General features: G+C 37.4%; 5 protein-coding genes across 5 annotated transcripts in view; 4 read left to right on the top strand and 1 right to left on the bottom strand.

The window, feature by feature from the left end:
• LOC311082271 (scavenger receptor cysteine-rich domain-containing protein DMBT1) overlaps window positions 1–5,358 on the top strand; it is a gene marked incomplete at its 5' end in the record, with an annotated part of 35,935 nt that extends 30,577 nt beyond the window's left edge. Inside the window, 6 exons of the mRNA XM_084113000.1 lie at window positions 46–351; window positions 1,277–1,990; window positions 2,212–2,520; window positions 2,969–3,076; window positions 4,121–4,476; window positions 4,669–5,358. Coding sequence (XP_083969126.1) covers window positions 46–351; window positions 1,277–1,990; window positions 2,212–2,520; window positions 2,969–3,076; window positions 4,121–4,476; window positions 4,669–4,674 — 1,799 coding nt within the window. The 3' untranslated portion in view covers window positions 4,675–5,358. The remainder of the gene's footprint in view (window positions 1–45; window positions 352–1,276; window positions 1,991–2,211; window positions 2,521–2,968; window positions 3,077–4,120; window positions 4,477–4,668) is intronic.
• Window positions 1–23,791, bottom strand: part of LOC311081911 (scavenger receptor cysteine-rich domain-containing group B protein-like) — a 51,358-nt gene extending 27,567 nt beyond the window's left edge. Inside the window, exon 1 of the mRNA XM_084112601.1 lies at window positions 23,377–23,791. The gene's annotated coding sequence lies outside the window, so the exon portion shown is untranslated. The remainder of the gene's footprint in view (window positions 1–23,376) is intronic.
• On the top strand, window positions 5,675–12,588 carry mapk11 (mitogen-activated protein kinase 11). The gene is made up of 12 exons (XM_084112604.1): window positions 5,675–5,921; window positions 9,065–9,194; window positions 9,323–9,381; window positions 9,561–9,672; window positions 9,822–9,851; window positions 10,053–10,100; window positions 10,226–10,340; window positions 10,515–10,586; window positions 10,901–10,980; window positions 11,079–11,157; window positions 11,439–11,612; window positions 11,826–12,588. Exons 1-12 carry the CDS (start codon window positions 5,809–5,811, stop codon window positions 11,897–11,899), a joined length of 1,086 nt encoding a protein of 361 aa, XP_083968730.1. The 5' UTR covers window positions 5,675–5,808; the 3' UTR covers window positions 11,900–12,588.
• Window positions 13,522–20,159, top strand: mapk12b (mitogen-activated protein kinase 12b). The gene is made up of 12 exons (XM_084112602.1): window positions 13,522–13,881; window positions 14,882–15,011; window positions 15,131–15,189; window positions 15,583–15,694; window positions 15,797–15,826; window positions 16,072–16,119; window positions 16,262–16,376; window positions 16,605–16,676; window positions 16,942–17,021; window positions 17,117–17,195; window positions 17,583–17,756; window positions 18,340–20,159. The coding sequence occupies exons 1-12, from the start codon at window positions 13,763–13,765 to the stop codon at window positions 18,414–18,416; spliced, it is 1,095 nt and encodes a 364-aa protein (XP_083968728.1). The 5' UTR covers window positions 13,522–13,762; the 3' UTR covers window positions 18,417–20,159.
• LOC311081928 (hemagglutinin/amebocyte aggregation factor-like) lies at window positions 20,377–22,043 on the top strand. Its single transcript, XM_084112619.1, has 5 exons — window positions 20,377–20,535; window positions 20,623–20,701; window positions 21,105–21,293; window positions 21,374–21,526; window positions 21,931–22,043. The coding sequence occupies exons 1-5, from the start codon at window positions 20,481–20,483 to the stop codon at window positions 21,974–21,976; spliced, it is 522 nt and encodes a 173-aa protein (XP_083968745.1). The 5' UTR covers window positions 20,377–20,480; the 3' UTR covers window positions 21,977–22,043.
• Window positions 23,792–24,193: the final 402 nt, after the last annotated feature.

Here is a 24,193-nt window from a genome sequence, read left to right as displayed (position 1 = left end):
AAAACCAACTTAATTGTGTCTTTATATTATTTGTGTGGATAATAGCTGTAAGGTTGGTGAATGGAGGCAACTCCTGTTCTGGACGAGTGGAGGTTCTCTATGATGGAACATGGGGAACAGTGTGTGATGATGGCTGGGATCTGTCAGATGCTGCAGTGGTGTGTAGAGAGATGGGCTGTGGGGATGTGATAGAGGCAAAGAGTGTTGCTTATTTCGGACAAGGATCAGGACAGATATGGATGGATGATATAAACTGCATTGGCACTGAGAACTCACTAAAGAACTGTATGACAAGTGGATGGGGAATACACGACTGTGGACATTATGAAGATGCTGGAGTCATCTGCAACTGTGAGTTAAAAACATTATATTTGAAGGCAGCACAAATTTAAAGGTGCTCTAAGTGATGTTGGGTGACGGGTGACAAACAAAACGAAGGCTAGCTCCACCCTCCCTCCACCTAATCCCATCCCCTCCCCCTCACTTCCGTGCTTCCTGAAACAGTCATGATGAACCATTTAGAAAAAACAAACTGGATTTACCTGTCCAGCAAAAACTGAGCCACCTGAATGTCGGATTGGAAGCCCTTCTGCCGGCAGAGTTCTCGCCACCTTTTGAACGCTTTTCCGATGTAAATTCGGGACTTCACGTTCCTTCTCCTTTTCCCTATTCTTTGTTATTTGTTAATCGGAATGTCGTCTCTTTGGTCGTGTGTCGGCCATATCGAAATTCTCAAGACTATACAATTTTAACGTTAGTCGTTGTTAGGACATCTCTCCTCTAGCTAACTTCCCTCTTCATGCTTCTCTCTCCTCCACTCCCCACACCCCCCTTCATGTGCATGCACACTAAACCCCCAACCCCCACCCCCAAATCATTCTTGTCAGTTATTGGCTGGAACACTGTTTGTTATGTTTCGTTGTCCAGGCTGGGCCAGTTTGTTTTTATTGCCGTTTATGGAGCCTGGGCTGTCTACAGAGATCGCGTTTTTTTTTTACAGTGTGTTCAGGGGACAGGCAGCTAGCGGATAGTCAGTAGATGTTTGCTGGATGTGACAAAAAATGTTTCAGCCTAAAAAATGTGTGACATCACTTAGAGCACCTTTAATATTGTACGTTTTCTTTTTTTAAGAAATGACAGAAATAGAAGAAATCCCAAAGGTCTTTTTCTTTCGAATGCCATATGTAATTGCTTTTTTTCAAATAAAAGAATGCAAGCAAATATGTGCAGAAAAAACAACAAAATACTTGTGTCTTTATATTATTTGTGTGGATAGTAGCTGTAAGGTTGGTGAATGGCAGACACTCCTGTTCTGGACGAGTGGAGGTTCTCTATAATGGAACATGGGGAACAGTGTGTGATGATGGCTGGGATCTGTCAGATGCTGCAGTGGTGTGTAGAGAGATGGGCTGTGGGGATGTGATAGAGGCAAAGAGTAAAGCTTATTTTGGACAAGGATCAGGACAGATATGGATGGATGATGTTAAATGTGCTGGGAATGAATCCACACTGAAAAACTGTTCATCAAATGGATGGGGAGTAAACAACTGTAACCATCAAGAAGATGCTGGAGTCTTCTGCCAATGTGAGTCAAAAACATTCTTACAATTAAAGTATATAATGATTATAATAATTTTAGGGGAAAAAACTATTTTGTCTTATTTGCTTATTTGTGTAAAAACAGCTGTTAGATTGGTAATGGGTGACAACTCCTGTTCTGGACGAGTGGAAGTTCTCTATAATGGAATATGGGGAACAGTGTGTGATGATTACTGGGATCTGTCAGATGCTGCAGTGGTGTGTAGAGAGATGGGCTGTGGGGATGTGATAGAGGCAAAGAGTAAAGCTTATTTTGGACAAGGATCAGGACAGATATGGATGGATGATGTAAACTGCATTGGCACTGAGACCTCACTAAAGAACTGTTGGACAAGTGGATGGGGAATACACAACTGTGGACATGATGAAGACGCTGGAGTCATCTGCAACTGTGAGTTAAAAACATTTATAGTTGAATGCAGCACAAATTTAATATTGTACATTTTCTTTTTTAAGAAATGACCCAAGAGAGTTAAATAGAAGAAATCCTAAAGGTCTTTTTCTTTCGAATGCCATATGTCATTGCTCTTTTTCAAATAAAAGAATGCAAACAAATATGTGCGGGAAAAAAACAACAATTTACTTGTGTCTTTATATTATTTGTGTGGATAGTAACTGTAAGATTGGTGAATGGCAGTCACTCCTGTTCTGGACGAGTGGAGGTTCTCTATAATGGAACATGGGGAACAGTGTGTGATGATGGCTGGGATCTGTCAGATGCTGCAGTGGTGTGTAGAGAGATGGGCTGTGGGGATTTGATAGAAGCTAAAAGAGGTCCTTATTTTGGACAAGGATCAGGACAGATATGGATGGATGATGTTAAATGTGCTGGGAATGAATCCACGCTGAAAAACTGTTCATCAAATGGATGGGGAGTAAACAACTGTAGCCATCAACAAGATGCTGGAGTCATCTGCCAATGTGAGTCAAAAACATGAATAAAAATGAGACCACTTATGCCAGGATCAGACTACATGATATCGTCCGATTTTGGCAGCCCGAGGGTGTCGTGGTAATTCGTAAACGACAATGGTCATCTATACTCATGAAGTGATAGTTTTAGAGGCGCTTCAGCAACCTGGTGAGCACTGGAATTAGAATTAAGCTAACATGATGCTTCAGTGGCTATTTCCGCATTCTCGATGACATCACACACATCGTTAAAGATGGCAAGTGATGTTGGTCGGGAAGCAACGTGTAGTTTGACAACAAGAATTTAGGAGTCAAAATTGCATAATCTGACAGTGACTATCGTAATAGATAAAAATATTGTGTAGTCTGAACCCGGCATTACACTGTACCATCCAGAACATTACTAGTCCTTTAAAAATCAAACTAATGTAACATTAATCATTATTGTCTTTGAAAGATGACAATTTATCTTCAACAACTGCAAAAACAAGCTCAACAACAGAAGTGAAGTCTGCAGCTGCTGTTTCTGCCACCAGTTCTCTAAGAAACAACTCTTCCGTCTCTTGTACGTGAAAATTTACTTCTTTTGAGCAATGTGCAAACCTTTCAACATTTTTCCAGCGATTTTTAAACATCTTGCAACATGTTTTTACCATATTTGAGACGTATGTTAAACTAAGCAGTTACTATAGAAACAAACAGAGCTTGACTTTAACACCCACCAACCCGGCAAATGCGGGTGGATTTCAGCAGTGGCGTATAACGCAGTCACTACTAGCCACTATATGGCGGGTTGAATTTTATATATAATATGTACATTTTTCAGTTGTAATTTGTAGTCTTTTAAAAAGGCATCTGAAATAATAAACTAAGTGCAATGTAGTGTTGTCAAAAATATAGATTTTTCGATACATAATCGATACTGAAATATCTGAAATGCTTTCTATACTCATTTTCCGCAGAATAGATATACAATACCAATTTTGACACACAAACCCGCCTCCCTTCACTCACACGTTTAATTTGCTCCAGATGAAAATTGTTGGTGTTACAGGGCTTGAATTTCTGCACATAATTGTACTCACTCACACCTAAAGTGCGCGCACATAAAGCAGCCTCTTTTCTTTTTGCACATAAAGCAGCAGTTCTTTTTTCGCTGTTTATTGCGCTTAAACAGTCAAATACACACAAAATAATGTCAAAATGCCGGTCTTGGCGAGTATTCGCGTAAACACAGTCAGTTATGTTAAGTGAATGTAGACAGTTGAGAAAGAAAACACACATGTAACAGTATAATGGATTCGTGCATCAGAACTTAAAGTGACAGCAGCCTAATATACCTACTGCCAAATTATGAGATAATATTAAAAAATATCTATATGGCAGTTTTCCCACATGGTATATCGATGTCAAAATTGTGGCCAGTGAAAATGCCGAGTGCTAGTAATTTTGGAAAACCATTTGCCACAGTGGCCGGTGAACAAAAAAGTTAATGTCAAGCCCTGGAAACAAATATATTAGGCTAAATAATTAGCAAAGAACACAATATTAATATTTCCTTGACAGAGGAATGACAAATGACAGAGATTCAGTTTCATGTCTATTTCAGATCACTTTACCTATATCAACGAGTCAAAAAGCTGGATTGACGCACTAGGATACTGCAAAATTCACCACCAGACTTTGGTGCACATTTTAAATGCCACAGCACAAGAGTTCATCACACAGATGCTGCAGGGTAAAGACATTCCCAGTGGAGTGTGGATCGGGCTTGAACGGAGTATGCTCTTTACTTGTTCGCCCTGGCTGTGGACCGGTGGGCCATATGTGGACTATGCATCATGGCATCAAACCTTTCCAGTGGACCTAGGGAGCAGGTTTTGTGGAAAACTTCTTAGGGACAAACAGAACACGTTTGGATGGGTGGATGCTTGCTGCCATGAGCAACTTCCTTTTATTTGTCAGGTCAGTGTGTTATTGGCTTTTTCACTGCATGCATGCATTATTGTGCTTTTGATCATAAATAGTTGTGTGTACAGTTTTCATATTTTATGTTTTGTCCATCTTTAACTGAATGCTCAATACAGGTTAAATTCTACAAGTGTCTTTAAGAGTGAATGGAGCCTAAAATAACTCTCTTTTGTCATGTCTCATCAGGGATGAAACACTAGGCGGAGCTGTTTCCAAGTTTGGAGTCGTTTGCTGATGATCACAGAAATTGAGTCATGATGCTTTGATAAGCAAATTTCGTTTTGATTTTAAACAAGTTATATTAATATGCAGCCCTGTTTGGTGGTGTGGACTTACATTTGCTTTACAAAGGAATACATTTCTCTGTTTGTATTATCTCTTAAATCTTTAATAATGCATGCAATGATTTTTAAACCAGCCTTTATGCATGGCTGATGGAAAGCTGCCTAAATATATATTAGAATCTACATGAAAATGTGAATCTTCTTTCTTTGTTTTATCATAGTTTATACAGTTTATGATCTATATCATTTTATTAAAGTAAAAGTTAGTTATGTGTGCCCATAAGTTTATTATTTGAGATTGTGCTTATTTCTTTCAAAGGTTTTTCTTTTCCTTTGTTACCCATTTAAATGTATTTAATTGCAGTAAATGTATTTAATTGTACAGTTGTATTTAAGATGTTAGTGTCATGCAGAATTCATAACTATTTAAATAATGGTTTTGAAATGTTTCTCTAAAGATTTTTGATTGGTAGCCTACAATTAACTGGTGGTAACAAATGATTTGCATTACAAAATGCCTGCATTTGCGTATATGAATATTTTCATATTGTAATAGTTTATATTGAGATGAAAGCTAATAAACCTTTATTTCAAAATAAATCTTGAGCAGTTTGATTTTTTATGTAAATAGCACAATTTGGTTAAGATGACTTTTTGAAAGTACTGTATATATATTTTGTAGAAGAAAAATATTATTTTAAGATTTGTCGTGATAATAGGCATATACAGTTGTTACGTTGTATTATGATTATTATAAATAATAATAGGCTAATTATAATAGTCTAATAAGTTTTTTCTAATAACAAGAATGGTTCCCCATCTCTCTCTCTCTCTCTCACACACACAGAGAGAGAGAGAGAGAAAGAGAGAGAGAGAGAGAGAGAGAGACGCATCACAGACGGTTCCTCCCATTTCTGGCAAGTAGATGAAGAGGAACTAAAGCCGGCTGCCTCCATCCACACATAGGCATATCTCCCATGCGGATGCGTTAATATTTTTCCAGACAGTTTTGCAATAAAGAGCGTCTTTTCAAACGGAAGATATGTCGACAAGACCGGGATTCTACCGGCAAGAACTAAACAAGACTGTCTGGGAGGTGCCAGAGCGATACCAGAATCTCACACCGGTTGGATCGGGGGCATATGGCTCCGTATGGTGAGTCCAGCAGGCGAGTTTACAAACACTACTATGAATAAGGTTTGGCTAATGAATATTAACGACGCAACCGATGATTGGCTGAAACGACTTCAGACCGCTGTCGAAGGCGTGGTTTATGAATATTACCTCTGGGCGCTCCAGGAAAGTTAGCAAGCAACGTCAGCGTGAAGAAATTAATATTCATTAGCTTAGCCTTCGGCATAGTAAGATTCGTAATTTAGCGTCCAAGAAGAGGAGAGGGTGAGGCAGGAATAAAGCCTGACAAAACAACATCCGGCATGCATTTTAAGAGAAAACAATAATCTTACTTTTTCCATAATGATAATTACCCACTGGCTGGAAAATATTGAAAATGATATTTGTTAACATTGCTGTTTATATCTGATTATAATGTGATGAAAGCTGCTGCTCCTTTTGTTTACTGACATGTGTCAATCATTCCTGGAGCTGTAATGTCTGTCTGACTTGATGTGGCGTGTCTGTAGATAAGTAAAAAAAGAATCATCTGAGTGATACTGAACCGACACCTGAATTATGTATCTGGCAATCCATCAAGAACAAAAAGGCAGATCTGAACGAAAACAGGTGTTCACAGGTAGTCACATCAGTTGTATTTATATACAAACTGAGCACATACTAAGGCTTCAGATTCTGTTTAGTTAGGTTGTATAAACAACCTTCCAACATGCCCATCTGATATGACGATATTGCTCTAGTCAGACAACATGCTAGGCCTATTCAGTTCCGGTAAAGTGAGACCATCGAGTTTTGGCAGTGCCACACCCCCATCTGCATCTGATGTCCATCTGCATGGGAAAACATCCAGATATTTCATCCTGCCATAATGCACTCCGAGAGATCAACATTGCACTCTGTATCATCTCAACTACAACATTAGAGCCCTCCAGCCTCCCTCGTGCTGTGACTGACTGAAACGGTTGCCATGGTGACGCAGCTTCTGGCTTCAGTATCTTCCCATTTTCACCATACTAATTGCAAATATTGTGAACATGTCAGTCAGTTTATACTCAAGTCAGCCATGTCATTTTTGAAGTTCCAACAATAGTTGCATACTCATCCGTATAATATGCTAAATTAAGTTTGCAAGTGAACATGTTTCTCTTCCTCTTCCCAACTTTTTTTTTTTTAGTCAAACCAAGTTTCACAATTGTTGTGTAATCAGGCATTGTCGTTTCCGCTCAGCATTACATCTGCAGGCTACTGTTGCGACAAGAGCTCAGTTAGTCAAAACAGTCCGACTCATTATGGTATTCTTCAATAGTTATCACAGAGAGAAAATCCACAATGGCTTAAAGAGGCACAATATCACAAATATTTTACATATGAATACTATCTATACAGCAAAATTTCTCTACTAAACTTGCAATGATATCACATAAATAGTTGCTTCATCTGTTTTGGGTTTTTTTAAGCTGCTGGCTTTCAGGTCCTGTTTGCTTCAGGCAGATGCTGAAATTAGTGTACTGAAAGACATTGTGGTTGACAATGATAAATGCAAGCTAACTAACAAATATACCAAACCTAAAGGCATCTGGAAGAAAAAAATAGCAGAGGAGAACACTGCTTGAGGGCATCACATGGCATCCTGTTTCAGAAGCTATTACCAGTTTTTCTTCCCGTTTGTTTGGGAGATTTGCCAGCTCTGAAAAATGATGGGATGCAGCTCATTTCATTGTCAGTGATGCAGATGCCCCACAACATCCTGAGACCACCTGAGACCTAATTATTTCATTATCGTATTAAAAGATGCACAACACTAACAATGGATTTACACAGAGGATTTAATTGTTGCTGATTGGATCCCATGTCGACTTGGGGTTCAGTTATTTCTAACAGCCTGGGGATATGATTATAGAGACATTTCAGTGTATCATCTGACATGAGAGGCTTGATTAAGCTATTGTTATGTATTTTATTAATAATAAGCCTTGTCCCATTGTGCTTTAATAAAGCATGCAAAACCAACAGTGCAATATTCAGACCTGTCTGCACAAATCCTTATTTAAATGTCTGTCTTTTTATACCCCAAGAAACTCTGTCACACACACTAACGCTTTCTTACTCAAATGAGCTGTGAATTTGCATTGTTCACGTTAAGCCTCTATCTATTGTGTGATTATTTGACTTCTTCACAGCAGAGCTGATTTATTTTAAAGGAAGGGGGCAGGGCAGACCTGGTGTGTGGAAGGGTTGAATCAAAGGATGGGAGCGTCCCAAATGGGGGTTGGGTGCTTTTGTCTTTAACAGAGTTTAGTGTGGCCATCAAATAAAATAATGAAATGAAATAAAAATACATAGCCTATATTGCACGATTCATTTGTAGATGCATGATTCTGTTTTTAAAATAGACTTTAGTGTGGCACTAAAATAATAAAATAAATTAAAATAAAACAAATTAAAATAAAATATACATTGTATGACTTATTTGTAGATGCATGATTCGGTTTTTAAAAGAGACTTTAGTGTGGCACTAAAACAATAAAATAAATTAGATAAATAAAATTAATTAAATTAAATAAAAATGCGCATATTGCATGATTCATTTGTACTGTATATATAAAACTCAGACACTGCATCTCGCATCTTGATTAATGAATATTGAAGAATTCCATCAAGTTCTACAGACCTGCCAGATGTTTTGATTTATTTAATTTAATATACTAAAGTACATTCAAAAATACTGAGTTACAGCAGGAATTTTTTACTTTATTCACTGACGCAATTACTTTTGCTTCCCTTTCACCTAATGTCTCAGCTGCCCTTCTGAAACATTAAAATAATTAGCATGTCTAATCAGTCTCAACTGATATGACTCTAGAGCCTCTGAAAGGTGAGACAAATGTCCATTTTACTATGTACTTATTAATTACTTCTGAGTCTTGCACTCATGTTCGACATGTTTCTCTAGAGCATGTGGTTCAATAAAGAACATACCAGTGCTTTCATAAAGAGCCAGCCTAATAAGGGCCTCTGCTATGAGGAAGTAATATTTTGAATGAAAGGTCAAATTACAAGTTATGTTGTCATACCAAAAATCCTGTTATCATGGCAATTGTCTCAGCAAAAACATTAGTTCTAAATTTGATCAAATAATTGTATAACTCTTTTTCAATCTCTAGCTCAGCATATGATGTGCGTCGTCGTCAGAAAGTGGCTGTTAAGAAGCTCTCCAGACCCTTCCAGTCTCTCATCCACAGCAGAAGAACGTACAGAGAACTGAGACTGCTCAAACAAATGAAGCATGAGAATGTAAGTCCTCCGAAAACACATGGGCAGAAGGGAGCAAACAAATCCCAAATGTCCATTCCTGATTCTGAGATTCATCTTTAAGTCTAGAGCCACGTGTGTCACTCATGTGAAATGCTCTTGTCATCCAGGTTATTGGACTGCTGGATGTTTTCACCCCAGCAGCTTCTCTTGAAGAATTCAATGAGGTGTGAGTGTCTGCCCAGTGACAATTATCTGCATTTGAGAGCACATAAAATAGCGATCAGATGTCAGTGGAGCTAAAAAGGCCTATTTGATTAGATTAACCATCTGCACTTGCAGCTGACCAGTTATCAAACAATATCCTTTTGCATTTGCAAGTGATTTAAAAAGACTCTGTCTCTCTAGCTATTTTGTGACCAACCTGATGGGAGCGGATCTCAACAACATTGTCAAATTTCAAAGACTGTCAGATGAACACGTACAGTTCCTCATCTACCAGCTTCTCCGGGGCCTTAAGGCAAGTACATTTTGCGTTCTTTTTTTTCACAAACACACATATAAACTGAAGCAAGAAGATGTTATGATCAGTTATGAATTGCAGTGTAAACTCTCTCTTTATCTCTCCTATCTTCTCATGGCTTGACTTTTTTCCCTCCTCACAAACAGTACATCCATTCAGCTGGCCTGATCCACAGAGTGAGTACTTTTCCTTTACTCCTCCACAGTTTTTGTTTAGCGTCCACTTTACAGGCCGCTGGAGTCTTTACAAAAAATGATGCCATAGTAATTGTATAATAGAAAATATTTGGTTTTAGTAGTTTTAACAACGTGCAATGGCATAATTCATATTTTAACAATATGCAATGTCACAGTTGTAATTTGTATGCATGTCTGCAGGACTTAAAGCCCAGCAATGTAGCGGTGAATGAAGATTGTGAACTCAGGGTGAGAAAAACTCCTCTTTTGATGCCTTTTCAGTCTACAAGCACCATGCTATGCATGCATACAATGCAGGAGCATTACCACAGTGCATTTCCCTGGTTCTAATTTATTTGAATCAAAACTGTCAGATCCTGGATTTTGGATTAGCCAGGCAGACAGATGACGAAATGACGGGTTACGTGGCGACTCGCTGGTATAGAGCACCCGAGATCATGCTCAACTGGATGCATTATAACCAGACAGGTAAAACGGGCTTAACCTAAAAACCCTTCAATCTCAAGTGCTAGATAGATAGATAGATAGATAGATAGATAGATAGATAGATAGATAGATAGATAGATAGATAGATAGATAGATAGATCTGTCTTTATGTTCTGTGCAACTGGTTGATTAAGTACGGTCATATCTGTTTTACAGTGGATATCTGGTCTGTTGGATGCATCATGGGTGAACTTCTGAAGGGGAAGGTTTTGTTTCCTGGCAACGATTGTATCCTTCGTTCATGAGAGCCACTTAAACCGTCTCTTAGTGTGTATGTGTGTGGTTTTTGAGTGAGTCTTGCTTCCTGTAAGGCAGGTGAGGAAAGCGCAGCCTAAGTGGTTCAAATTACATTATAAGCTGACAGTAAGGAACTAGAAATCCGGTTTCTATTCCAGACTTCACTTTCAGTTGCAACTTGGGATGAAGAGTTTTTTAGGCCTGGTTTCACTGTTAACATCCTATGCATTCATACAAATACATCTAGGTGGATCTAAATCAGGATATGATGCTGATCTGTATAATCTTTAACATAATTTCTTCAGATATTGATCAGTTAAAGAGAATCATGGAGATGGTAGGCACTCCCACAGCTGACGTTTTGAAGAAGATTTCCTCCGAACATGTGAGAAGAGACCAATCGTTCGGTTATTGGTTTCATTTATAAATACTAAAAATGCATTCATGTTCTTGATGGATGATTTTTTTGTATTATGCATCCAGGCTCAGAAGTACATCCAGTCTCTTCCGCACATGCCCCAGCAGGACCTGGGGAAGATATTTAGGGGGGCAAATCCACTGGGTGAGACTAACACGTTATTTTACGATCGAGTCTGTAATAAAGTGGTTACACTTTATTTTAAGGTGACGTAGTAACATTGTACTTACTCAAATAAGTACAGAGTAATATTAATTAAGTGCATGTACTTACTATAGAGTTGCGGTTATGGTTAGGGTTTGGTTTAGGGTTAGTTACTGTTATTACTATAGTAAGTACATTTAGTAACGTGTAATTACGTCACCTTAAAATAAAATGTTACCAAAGATGTGAATTAGTAAGTTCTAATTGTTTTACCCCTTTAGCGGTTGATCTGCTGAAAAAAATGCTGGTATTAGACTGTGACGGGAGGATCTCAGCCAGTGAAGCACTGTGCCATCCATACTTTTCCCAATACCACGATCCTGAAGATGAACCGGAGGCACCTCCGTACGATCAGACCCCTGAGAGCAAGGATCGCACACTGGAGGAGTGGAAAGGTGAGAGGGAGTCTTACATTACATGTTGTTACACTAAACACCACCACGCTGAAGCGATTTGTTCATTCAGAAAATCAATGTAAACATGATCTGCTGAAATTGACACATTGTAATCTACAATCAACACAATTTTTTTTAAATTGTCACGTTTTAACCTACATTTTAGAGCTGTACAGTGACAATGGAATTCAGTGTCTTTTTCTCCCTCCACAGAGCTGGTGTTTGAAGAAGTAAACAATTTCAAAGATCCTCCCAAAAAAACTGAAAGTCTTCAGGTTGAACAATAAAACTGAGTGGAACTACAATCCAGGAAGATGCCAACCTCACCACTGTCCGTCCTTCAAACATACCAATTATAGATGGACATATGAACAGACTGCAGTCCAACCAGAGACAATGACAATGTATTTCCAAGGCATGACGCCCTTCTTGTATGTGGGTGTGTGTTCATACACCCATTTAATTAAGAGCAAAACATGACTGGTATTGAACATAAAAAAAAAGTATTAATATTACAAGGTGCATGTTGTGTGTGTGTGTGTGTGTGTGTGTGTGTGTGTGTGTGTGTGTGTGTGTGTGTGTGTGTGCAGAGTTGTGTGTTTTGAGTGTTTTTTATATTTGATGTGAGACAGGCGTCTAGGTGAAAGCAGGGTATGGTGTCTTTTGTACAAGACCAAAATAAATTAAGCAGAAGGAGGAGAAGGCCACACTGGAGAAAAATATGTTTACAGCATTGGACAGAGTGGGATGTGTGTCTTAAAAAGTTTATATATGCATCAGTGTACAAAAGTCTCTGCATAAAATCAAATCAGTTACACAATCTGTTTTAACTCATTTTGCATTTGCAAGGCTATTTGAATATAACATACCTCAAACGCATCATGTGTTTTCGCACTGATTTACATGTTAGGTAAAAATATGAATGAGTTGTTTTGTTTAAAAAAATTAATATATGCTGTACAAACAACGTTTCAAACTGTTTGTCTATTCTCAAGTTTTTTAAAGGGCCAGTAGGCAATTTCATGCCATTTCTGGTAATATATAATAGGCTTCCACAAGTCAGTTGTCAATACTGTATTCATATAGGCCTACTGTATGTTTGGGTCAATCTCACAAAACACGCCAAGAACTGTCAAGGGGTCATATTTCATCCCAAAATGAAAAAGATTTTTTGAGATGTTGTTGAGATCCGCTATAATATAGCCTAATATAAGTTTTTTTTTTTTTGAAAACAATTTCAGGTCAGAGTCTCAAAGTCAGTCTTCTGGACGTTTTTTTCTTTCTTTTTTTCTGGCTGCTAAAATTAATTACACAATATTTGAAAAGCATTTGGGTAAACTTAGCAGATGTTTACTCAGAATGAATGTGTCTTGTTTTTTTGAAAATAGGAAACTGTATTTCAGGAAGTGGTCAAACAAGTTGGCGTCACACTTATTTCTCAATATGTGTTCTCAGCATGTTTCGGAAGATCCTGAATGACAACAAAATTGATGTCATGAAACTAGTTACCATCTAAGGGTGTTAAATAGGTAAAATGGGTGTGGATTCTCGCATTTACATTTTGTGCAAATGACCATTAGCCTATACAACTACCCTGCCTTCAGCACAGAACAGTGTATTAGTTTAAAATACAGCTAAAGTAACTACTTGGTACAAACCGAGTGTCACTTTTGTAATGTTGTTCAGATGTTCTGATCCTATTAGCACTTTACCCTTAATATCCCTACCTCCTGGTCTCATGTATGCCTTTTAAACAAAGTTACTGCCTTCAACGGTTTCAGTGGGACTGGATGCGTCTTTCTCCCATTGTGAGCCACCAGCATGTCCAGCCCCTCACCCAACGCTCTTAATAAAAACTAATTATTTTCCCCGAAACCCATCACTTTATTTTAAAACTAAAGGGAGTCCGTTAAACCTCATTTACAAATATGATAGCATGCCGAAAAAGCAACTTTACAATGTTCTAGTGTGGATTCAGCGTGTCTCCAGTGCGTAATTGTGGAAACTTTGAACCGCCCCCACATCTGCCACTGCTCTACCAAGTTGCGTTCCGTTTGCGCTCTTCTGTGAGAGCTTTTTAAATGAAAATTCTCGGTTAAAAATGAGAACGTAAAAAGGGCAGAAAGATATACTTTCAACAACCTCTGAGAATGTCACTGCGAACCAGGGCAGGATTTTATCGCCAGGACATTAACAGAACCGTTTGGGACGTGCCGGAGAGATACAGAGATCTTAATCAGATAGGAACCGGAGCATACGGAACGGTCTGGTAAGTATATTGTTAGTATTTAAAAGTTCATAATTCTTTAAAGTGTCAGAATTATTCAATTCACGTCAGGGGGTCGACTTTAAAAAGAATTTCTGTTTCGTAGTTTTCGGAATTTAGTGCAAAGATTCGTCTTGCGCTACAAAGCTTTCTTAAAGATTGTGGTAACCTAGCCTATATTCTACAAATATTTTACAAATCCATAAATAATATCCATATTCTAAAAGGAATGCGTTCGAGCGGCGTATTGTTGCTATGGTTACTTCAGGCGAACGCAACTTCTGTTGCGCTCCGACTAACTTATAAAGTTAACTTTTGTTGCTGCAGAAAGTTTTATGAAAATGCATAGATTTAACACCCCCAAAACTTTTATTTGGAGCCCCTTAACTCCCCATAAATCGAGCGTTTTTGTTTAATTATAGGCTGTTAAAATGACTTTACATGCTGAACGAATGCAGTACTAACTCTGTAACTTAATTAGAAAAGAGGATATGTCTAAAGGAAGCTGTGCAATGAACGAAAGCAGATAGATTGGCCTTGTTTTTTTAATTATGTCATACAATTCCAACCGTTTTCTTAATTTTCCTGGCCTCATGGCTTATCTGGGCGAAACTGTGAAACCTCTATAAACTTTTCTCTCTTTGCAAGACAAGAGGTCGCGTAACAAAGCCTCCCTGCTGATGCCATTGTCTGCGTTTAACAAGCAGAAGTTGCAGAATTAAAGACATTGTGTTGGTCTTCAGAAGGCTCTCCACTTTAATAGATTCTTCACTTGTCCAAGTTGCTCAAGTTTCAGATTGAGTAATGAACCTGTTGCGCACTACACTCGATCCACAACCTCTTTGCTGACCACATTTTAGGGTCCAGACGTAGACATAGCAAAATGACTACATATAATGTCCATGGATGGAGTCTACTTCACTGCACTTTACAGTAATCTTATGTAAAGTGTTATAAGAACATGTGTCAAGGCCTGATCTTACTCCTTTCAATCTATCCAAAGTTCCGCCATTGACCGTAAGACAGGAGTGCGTGTGGCTATCAAGAAACTCCACCGGCCGTTCCAGTCCAGACTGTTCGCCAAACGCGCTTACAGAGAGCTACGACTCCTCAAGCACATGAAACATGAGAATGTAGGTTAACTATTTTCCTTACTGTTTTTGCCTCTATCTCTGTGAGAAGTCAGATTTTTATATTCACTTTGCTAACGTTGTTCATGCTCCCTAATATCTAATTCTAACCAACTGTACAGGTTATTGGGCTTCTGGACGTCTTTACCTCGGAAATCTTGTTGGACAGATTTCAGGATTTGTGAGTTGATTCTTTAAGCTCTTAAGTAGACATTATAAATGTACTAGATTTTTACACTACACTCAGAAAAAAAAAAAAAAAGGTACAAAAGTTGTCTCTGGGGCGGTACGCTTTAAAAAGGTACACCTTTGTGCCTAAAGAGGTATTGGTACCAAAAGTACATATTAGTACCTAAATGGTACATATTAGAACCTTTTTAAAGGGTACCATCCCAGTGACAGCTTTTGTACCTTTTTTATGAAAATGCACCATTAACAATAATAACTAACATAATATAGATCATTAGCAAACGTTTATTAAAGTACTAAAGTACTTTATTAAACGTTTATTAAAGTACAGTTCAGTCATTACAGACCAACAGTGGAACAGCAGGTAATGCCTATTTTCTCTCAGTTACCTGGTGATGCCGTTTATGGGAACTGATCTGGGAAAGCTGATGAAAATGGAGAGACTATCCGAGGACAGGGTGCAGTTTCTGGTCTATCAGATACTGAGGGGTCTCAAGGTTAGACACAGACATACACACAATCACATTTGTGAAACACTCTGTGCTTCTTTATAGTTTTGAGGTAACTATAAATCTCTCTGTCTTGGTCTTTTCCCACAGTATATTCATTCAGCTGGGATCATTCACAGGGTATGTGACCTCTGAGAGTTTAATAAGATGCACAGAGGGGGTTGGGTGACCACTTCATTCAACCCTGACATTCTTTCATCCTCTGTCCATCCCTTCTCTTTTCTCCTCTCTGAGAAAATGTATGGAGGCGTGTATTGATGTTTCTTTATATGTACTAAATAGGAGCTATTTATTTTCTTATTAGATGTATTATTAGTCTTTACTTGTGTTTTTTGTAAATGTGTACTTTGGTTGTCGTTCCTCAGGATCTCAAACCAGGCAATCTGGCAGTGAACCAGGACTGTGAGCTGAAGGTATTAAACCAACTCGGTCTATGGTGCAATATAAATGAAGAATGTCTACATCAACTTTCCTCAAAAGCTGGAGTTTTTAATGTAAGATTACAAATATTGGTCCCCTCAAAAATCTTAAAATGTGTAAAAAAAATGTGTTCAGATCCTGGACTTTGGACTCGCACGTCAGGCAGATTCAGAAATGACGGGTTATGTGGTGACTCGTTGGTACAGAGCACCTGAGGTTATCCTCAACTGGATGCACTACTCACAAACAGGTGTAGTTATTACATCCTAACCACTAGATGGCACTGTAGGTCATCACAATGGCACACTAGAGTCCTGGGCTGCATCCAAAATCGCATACTTCCCTACTATATAGTAGGCGAAAAACAGTGTGTGACAAAATAAATGTCAGATTTTGGACGCAACACCTGTTCATTATTGATAAGAGATGTACATACTTTTATTGACTGATGTGATCAAACATTTTTTTTCTGTTTTAGTTGATATCTGGTCAGTGGGCTGCATCATGGCGGAGATGTTGCTTGGAAGGCCACTTTTTAAAGGAAATGACCGTATCTTTTTCCTCATTATGTAACTGAAACAATTTCTGCTTTCACACGTGCTTGTGTTTTGATGATTAGCCGAATGCTTTAACTTAATGGAAAAATTATGTTGTTTTTTCATGGCACATTTTTCCATTTACAAACAACTGAATTGACATAGCTTTTACCCAAAATGCTTTACTTCTATCCACAATAGAGATTACACAGGTTTAACAGCAGAAAAGGGCTTGTACTGTCTCTATTCTTTCGCTGAATCCTTGACATAGACTTGTAGACTTGGACCAGCTAAGAGAGATCATGAAAATCACAGGAACCCCAGCACCAGATTTCATAATGAAGCTACAAAGCCAAGATGTGAGTGTATTACAGATCAAAAGAAACACTACTTTACATACATTTACACATGGAAATGCACAATCGATGCTTGTTTTTTTAATCCATCCATACAGGCCAAAAACTACATCAGAGGTCTACCTAAAGTACCAAAGAAAGACTTAAACACTTTTTTCTTCAAAGCCAGCACAGAGGGTAAGCTATTTAATTCCTTTGCTATATTTCCATCTACCCTTTTTTGTGCACATTTTGGGACATCGCATTAAAAAAAACTACATTGTTGTTGTTTTTTTGCACATTTTTAAGAATATGCAATCAGTTGAGGCAGACAGTTGTTGTATCTGATAAGAAGACGTGCATTAACTACAATGGAAATACATTTACCGAATAAATCCCTCAAAACACACACACAAAAAACGTACTTGACTTTGCCTCAGCTATGGTTGTGATTAACCAGTGGACCAATTTCAAGGCACAGCATCTCAAATGTTGGTTTGACCATTCTATGGAAACATAGCTAGTCTTATGGATGAATTGTAAGGTTTATCTAAGAGTTATTTGTTTAATGTGTGTGTTTTTCAGCGGTGAGTGCTCTGGAGCAGATGCTTGTTCTGGATCCAGAGAAACGTGTGAGCGCTGCAGAGGCGCTTGAGCTCCCCCTGTTTACTGAGTTCAGAGAACCCGAGGAAGAGACGGAGGCCCTGCCGTATGACCACTCCATGGACAACACAGAACTGCCTCTGGAGCAATGGAAACGTATGAGATCTTGACAGTTAATAACTAAAATAAGAGAATTGCTAGGTTTCATTTCTTTGCGTTGAGGTTAAGGAAGAATAATCCCAGCTAAGTCATCTCTCAAAGTTATGAACAAACGTTCTTCCAGTAACGTTAATAGAATGTTTTTTTTTTTAAGTTACCTGATCATTAATAATGTTCTCAAAATGTTAGCACAAAAATGTCATTTATTCATTGTTCATGGAATGTTTTTTTTTTTTATCTGAAGCATTTTAGTTGATAATTTTCTTACACTTTTTAAGTGTAACTACTTGTTTCAGAATGTTTAGAATGCAAAATGATAAATTGGTATTTTCCTTTAACGTTCGCATAATCAAGAAAAAACATTTTATTTTTTGTTTTACAGTGTTTGTTTTACACAGTTTTGAACGTTTAGAAATAACATTTTCATAACTGAACAGGAACATTACCAAAACATATTTAGAACATATGGTTGTTAGCTGGGAGAGGTGTGAGATAATAAGCTCAATAATGCCGGAGGCAGCAGAACCAGAACTCGATTCTTCGTTCTGATTCATTGTCGTTTCTGTCTCTCACTTTGCAGGTCACACTTTTACAGAGATCCTATCATTCCAGCCACCCGTCACAGAGATCAGAGACCCTAAAGAAACATCCCTCTGAGAGATATCGCAAATACACATACTACACATATCTCATGTCATTGATATGCATAAATGTGTGACAAACAGAGAGAGAGAGAGAGAGAGAGAGAGAGAGAGAGAGAGAGAGAGAGAGAGAATGTAAACTGTATGACTTTGTAAGTAAATGTTAGTGAGTTTGTCACATTGTTGCTCAGCTCATAAGGTTGTGTGAATTATCTTTCTTAAACACTTTGAATATGCAAAATCCATTTTACCTGCAACCAAAAGCACCCCAAAAACACTGTATTTGAGTGCTAGTCTTAATGATTTCAGTGTACCAGTAGACAATATATTTACTTTACCGATCACTTATTTAACTTATTAATGCATAGTTCACACCGAATATGCCATGATTAGCACATTTAACACCACACTTCTTTTTTTATTAATGAATAAATCCATCTTAATGAATGTCTCATTATTTGTTATTAACAAAACTGGTTATTTGATTATTTTTCAATAAATTATGTGAGGTAATATATTTATCTTCTCTCAGTGCAACAACCCTTAGCCTTTCCTGAGGAAACATACATAAGTTTAGCTTTTCAAATCAAGCACCCAACAGAAAACTAAAATAGTAATATTTGCTCTTCTGCTTATATAACATAGTAATATTTAACATAGCTCTGCTTATCTATGTTTACTGCTAAAGGCGGATAATGTACAGTTTTTCCACAGATGATAAAATGTCCTTATACTGGCTGATCAAAATGAACAAATCAACACAGTAATGCAAGTCACTTTGGCTGAACTATGTAAAGGATGCTCCAGTTTCAATAACATAAGTTTAATTTGATCTGGCATAAATTGTAAGATATTTTGGAGCAGAAATGGCAGGGAGGTTTGTGCTTTAGCTGTAACCAAGCTTTGTATTTGTTCGACCACATGGTTGCACCCATATTGTATTATGGATCTGAGATATGGGGCTTTGGGCCAGTGGAGTGTACTGAAAATGTTCAGTTATCTTTTTGTAAAAAAACTACTGTGCATCAGTACAAGTGTGAGCAATGTAGCTCTTTTGGGTGATCTAAGTAGATTTCTATTCTAGGTAGATCTTATATCCAAGAAAATGTTATAACATGCTTTTCAATTAGATAAAGTAGGTATAAAACATGGGTTTCCTGCATTAGAGTTCTGTTGCATTTTTATGGTTTTTCAAGTGTCTGGGAAGATCAAACTATTTTAAGAACATTCACATCTATTCTGAATCAGCGATTGAGAGATAAAGCACATAATGCATGGTACACATCAGTTCTAGAAAAAAAAATGTTGAATAAATATTCACAATGCAAGTCCTTGATGGTAGAGGAGAGCTACATTGCATCTGTATAACATACAGCTGGTACGATCACTGTTCCTGTTCAGATGCTCAGGTCATCATTTAGCTATAGAAACAGGCAGATGGAGTAATACTCCAGTGGCAGATCGAGAATCTTTAACTATAAGTTAACTCTGAAGAAATCTTTCTTGTGATAGAAGACGAGAAGCATTTGTTGTATGATTGTTCCTTGTATGTGGATCTGTGTAAGAAATATTTGGGTGACCTCGCTCTTGTTAGTAATGTCTGTATTGATGTGTCACATGTTTGTGATTCGGAGTATGCATGGAGATTGGCACTGTATATTTACCATGGAATGAAGAAAAGAGCATCTGCCATGCTATTGTGATTCTGTGGAACAATGGGCCAAGTGGCCATGTATTCCCAAAATAAACTTGAACTTGAGGTTTGTGTTTTATATATGTAAAACTCAAAATTAAATGGTGATCCTTTTTTTAAAGACTTACTTACTTTACTCTCAAGGATGATAAGTGCTGGCAAATAAAAACAAGGTAAAGTAAGGTAAAGATTATTTTTTTAAGGACAGCAGGTCTGTTCCTGAGAAATCACCCTAACAAGGTCAAATCAGTCCCACCTGTTCAAACATGACTGGATCCCACTTGTGAAGTAACAAACTGACCTTGCATTATGTATGTGACCAAAAGTCCTGGGGTCTTTATAAAAGCTGTAGGTTTGTCTTAAGTTGTCTTGTAATTTGACAACACCATGAGGAGATCGGCTTTATTTCTACTGCTGACGGGTCTCTTGGCCAATGGACAAGGTGAGAAACTTTAAGAAAGAAAGTTTGTTTTTATAAATCAATAGATTAGCTTGTTGTTAAGTGTTTGGTCTGAATCAAACTCTACAGAGTTACTCTGGGAAAACAGCTATGATCAACCTCTAAATTTTCAGTGCCCTCCAGGACAGTCAATATCCTACATCAAGAGGTGAGTAGAAAGCAGCCTGTACTTCGGAATAGGTATAGATCTGTGTCAAAATATTACTAAATTTAAAAGTCAAAATATCATGAGCCACTGTGGTCCACACAAATATAGATTAATGAATATAGTTGTGCCCATATGCAGTTTACACGTGGATGTTATTTCATGGATATTATTGGCCATAAATATATATATTTATGTATTATTTATTTAGCTTGTAACCCCAGAAAAAGTGGGCATATTTAGTATAAGTATCATATTTGGTTTGGAAAGGAATAAGAGTCAATATTTCATTTTAATAGTAACATTGTCATAATGAAATGCAATACTTCAGTACTTATTTATAATCAGAACAATCAAGTTATAATTAATTTGTCCCTCACTGTTTCCGTGCCTAATGAAATCGAAGCGAACATCATAATCACCACGAGGACAGGTTGTGGGAGTTTGGCTGTAAAGACACCTTTAACTCTGCTTCAGACTGTTTCTTGTCACCTTACGCCAATGATTTTGACCAAGTGCTAAACTTTGAGTGTCCAAAACACCACATCATTGCAGGAATGAGCAGCTACCACAACAACAAGCACGAGGACAGACGGTGAGCTCTGATTTTGGACTGGTTTTGACTTTTTGCACGAGTTCTCCTGAGCTGACGTCATTACCATTTTTTCCACACAGGTGGCAGTTTCACTGCTGTAGAAGTAACGGCCACTGTACTGCTCACTGCGAGTGGACTACTTATGTGAACTGGTTTGATGAGGCCTTTCACTGGACCGTGCCAAACCAAAACTACCTGGTGGGTGCTCAAAGCTACCACGAAAATAAACACGAGTAAGTACAGCTCCTCACAATAATACAACATGAATATTGTTAATGTTAAGTAAGCAGCAATAGTGATTATCAATAAATAAACCTCAACAGGAAGCACCTGAAAAAGTTTATTTTACACTAATGACCGTGGTCATTATATAGTGCAGAATGCCATGATTGACCAATCAGAATTAAGGATTTTAGACAGCTGCAAAATAAAGATGAATAGTTTCAAAATTCAAGAAGCAGATTTATAATATTTTCAGAGAGAATAAAACCTTCTCTTTTTTTCCTCTCTGAAATATTCGGTTAATTTGAATATTGATAAAGGTTTTAAGTAGACGGTGTAAAGGGTGATGGAAATATGATGTGTGAAACTGCATATTCTGATTCTTAAAGGAATTTTTTTCTGAATGTTTTTCCAGAGACCGGCGCTGGATGTACAAGTATTGTGCCAAAGTGCAATGCTGAGACTCTCACAAATCCCTACAAATGCAAATACACTTAAATCTGAAATAAACACAAGATGGAAAGATAATGTCACTATTGACCAACAAATTTAAGAATAAAAATGATTCTAAGACTGCAAATATGCAAGCATATATATATATGTATATATATATATATAAACTTTTTTTTTTTTAATATAAATGATATCATCAAAATAATATTGAAAGTGAAAATGTGAATAGAAGTATGAGTTAAACATGCCCTCCGAGTTTCGTTCCAATCGGCCTCCGTTAATCTGGTCTAATAGGTGCTCAAACTTCACTGGCCAATGGCGGCCATGTTTTTAGATGCACCAATGTCCTCAAATACAATCATGGCACCTTAGACAAAGACACTGCATGCCAATTTTCATGGTGGTTATAGCCATTTTCATGTTTTTCATGTTATAGTGCCACAAACAGTGCTCGAAGTGGGGCGGTACTCACTGATACGCAGTACCGGCACTTCTACATTTTACTCTTAAGCGTACCTGCACTTTTTCTTGCGTACCGCTACTTCTCGCATGTAGCCGGTAATCGGTGGTTATAGCTATTTTCATGTTTTAATGTTATAGCGCCATAAAGAATCTAATCGACAATTTTTTTTGCCTGTACACAGGTGTTTCGAGTTTGGTGAAAATATCTCATTTCGTTCACGAGTTATAGCCATTTTAGTAAAAGTGGCTCCGCCCACTTCAAACGTTTTGAGACCATGAATCGAGATTTTGACTTTTTTTTAATAATTACTGACAATCACAAAAGTATTTTTTTCAAAAAATCCAAAATACTCGCCTGAGCGACGATCAAAACCGAGGACATGCATTTTTGTCTGTTTTGAGCCAAGGATTCCAACAATATAAGACACTTGAGCCTAATTACATTTTTTTTACAATTACAATAGGGTTTCAGCACTACTCGCTTGAACCCCTAATAAAAGAGAGGAGATTTGAGATGGTGCTTTACAAAACAGTGACTAAACAACTAAACATCATTCTGCAATCATTTTATCATCTGTGTTGTTGCATTTCACTTTCCCTCCTTGTTGATACCAAGACTCAATATTCTCTCTAAGTCAAACTGACCGCTGAAATAAATGCAAGATGAAAACAAAAACTGCGGCTGATCTCTGAAACCACAGAAACAGTACAAGGATTGTGGACTTTTCTTTGAGATTAGTATGTGGCGGTACAAAACATGACAAGTGCTGTCGTTATGACTGTATTTACATATCAAAAGTTGCATTCTAAAAGAAATCAATACCACCACCAGACACATCTAGGGAAGTATAATGTTCTTAACATACAAACAAAGGAAAAAACCCTCTTTTTCTTGCATAGGGCACAGAGTCTGAACCGAGTTCACAGTAAATAATCAAAAATTTACCTGATGAGTGATGCTCAATCCTGATGAAACAGTTTTGCCCCTGGATCCAGAGAATTCAGCACTGACGGGAGACTATGAGAAACATTAGGAGACACTGTGAGGAACATTAATTGCTTTTTGATCTGAAGAAAAGTGTCAATAAGAAATTAACACAAAAAGAAAAAATAGTTGTCAAGTGTTTTAAGTTGGTCTTTTCACAAAAAACGAAACAAAAAACAAGTTAGTGTGAGCATGTTTTTTCAATGCTAAACATAGCTAAATAACAAGTCACGAAAGAACCATATCAACAGTCTGCATTTTTCAATAAGTGTGTAGTGGTACATAGAATCTGAAATGCAGTCATGACTTTACAGCAATTTAAATATGGCAAATGGAACACCAAAAAAAAAAAAAAAAAAAACATACACCTGACACATCTGGGGAGTATACAAAAGTATTTTTTCTTCTTTTTTCATATTTTATCTTGCATAGGGAAAGTGAGTCAGAACTGCCATTATGGTCCCTCAAAAAAGATACATTTTCATTGGAGTGCAGTACAAGTGTTTACATAGAGTGCGTTTTAATCGGTGTACATGAATTCGGACACTGTTAAGGACAGTAAGGACCCTGGATCAATACACATTTGGACACTGATGACTGATGATTTGCGGCGACATGACATTCTCATTTTACAACATCACTTCTGGTATTTATGAACAACAGCAGAACTGATATCTCTAATTATATATTATTAATTATATATAATATTATATAATATATAATATTTGTAATGTTATTTAAAGTAGCCTACATTATGATAATTTGCTGGTTACATATA

This window comes from Abramis brama, assembly GCF_963993115.1.
Source record: "Abramis brama genome assembly, chromosome: 4".
Lineage (NCBI taxonomy): Eukaryota > Metazoa > Chordata > Actinopteri > Cypriniformes > Leuciscidae > Abramis > Abramis brama.
Note: the sequence above shows the minus strand (reverse complement) of the source record. Positions and strands in the feature narration are given on the sequence as shown.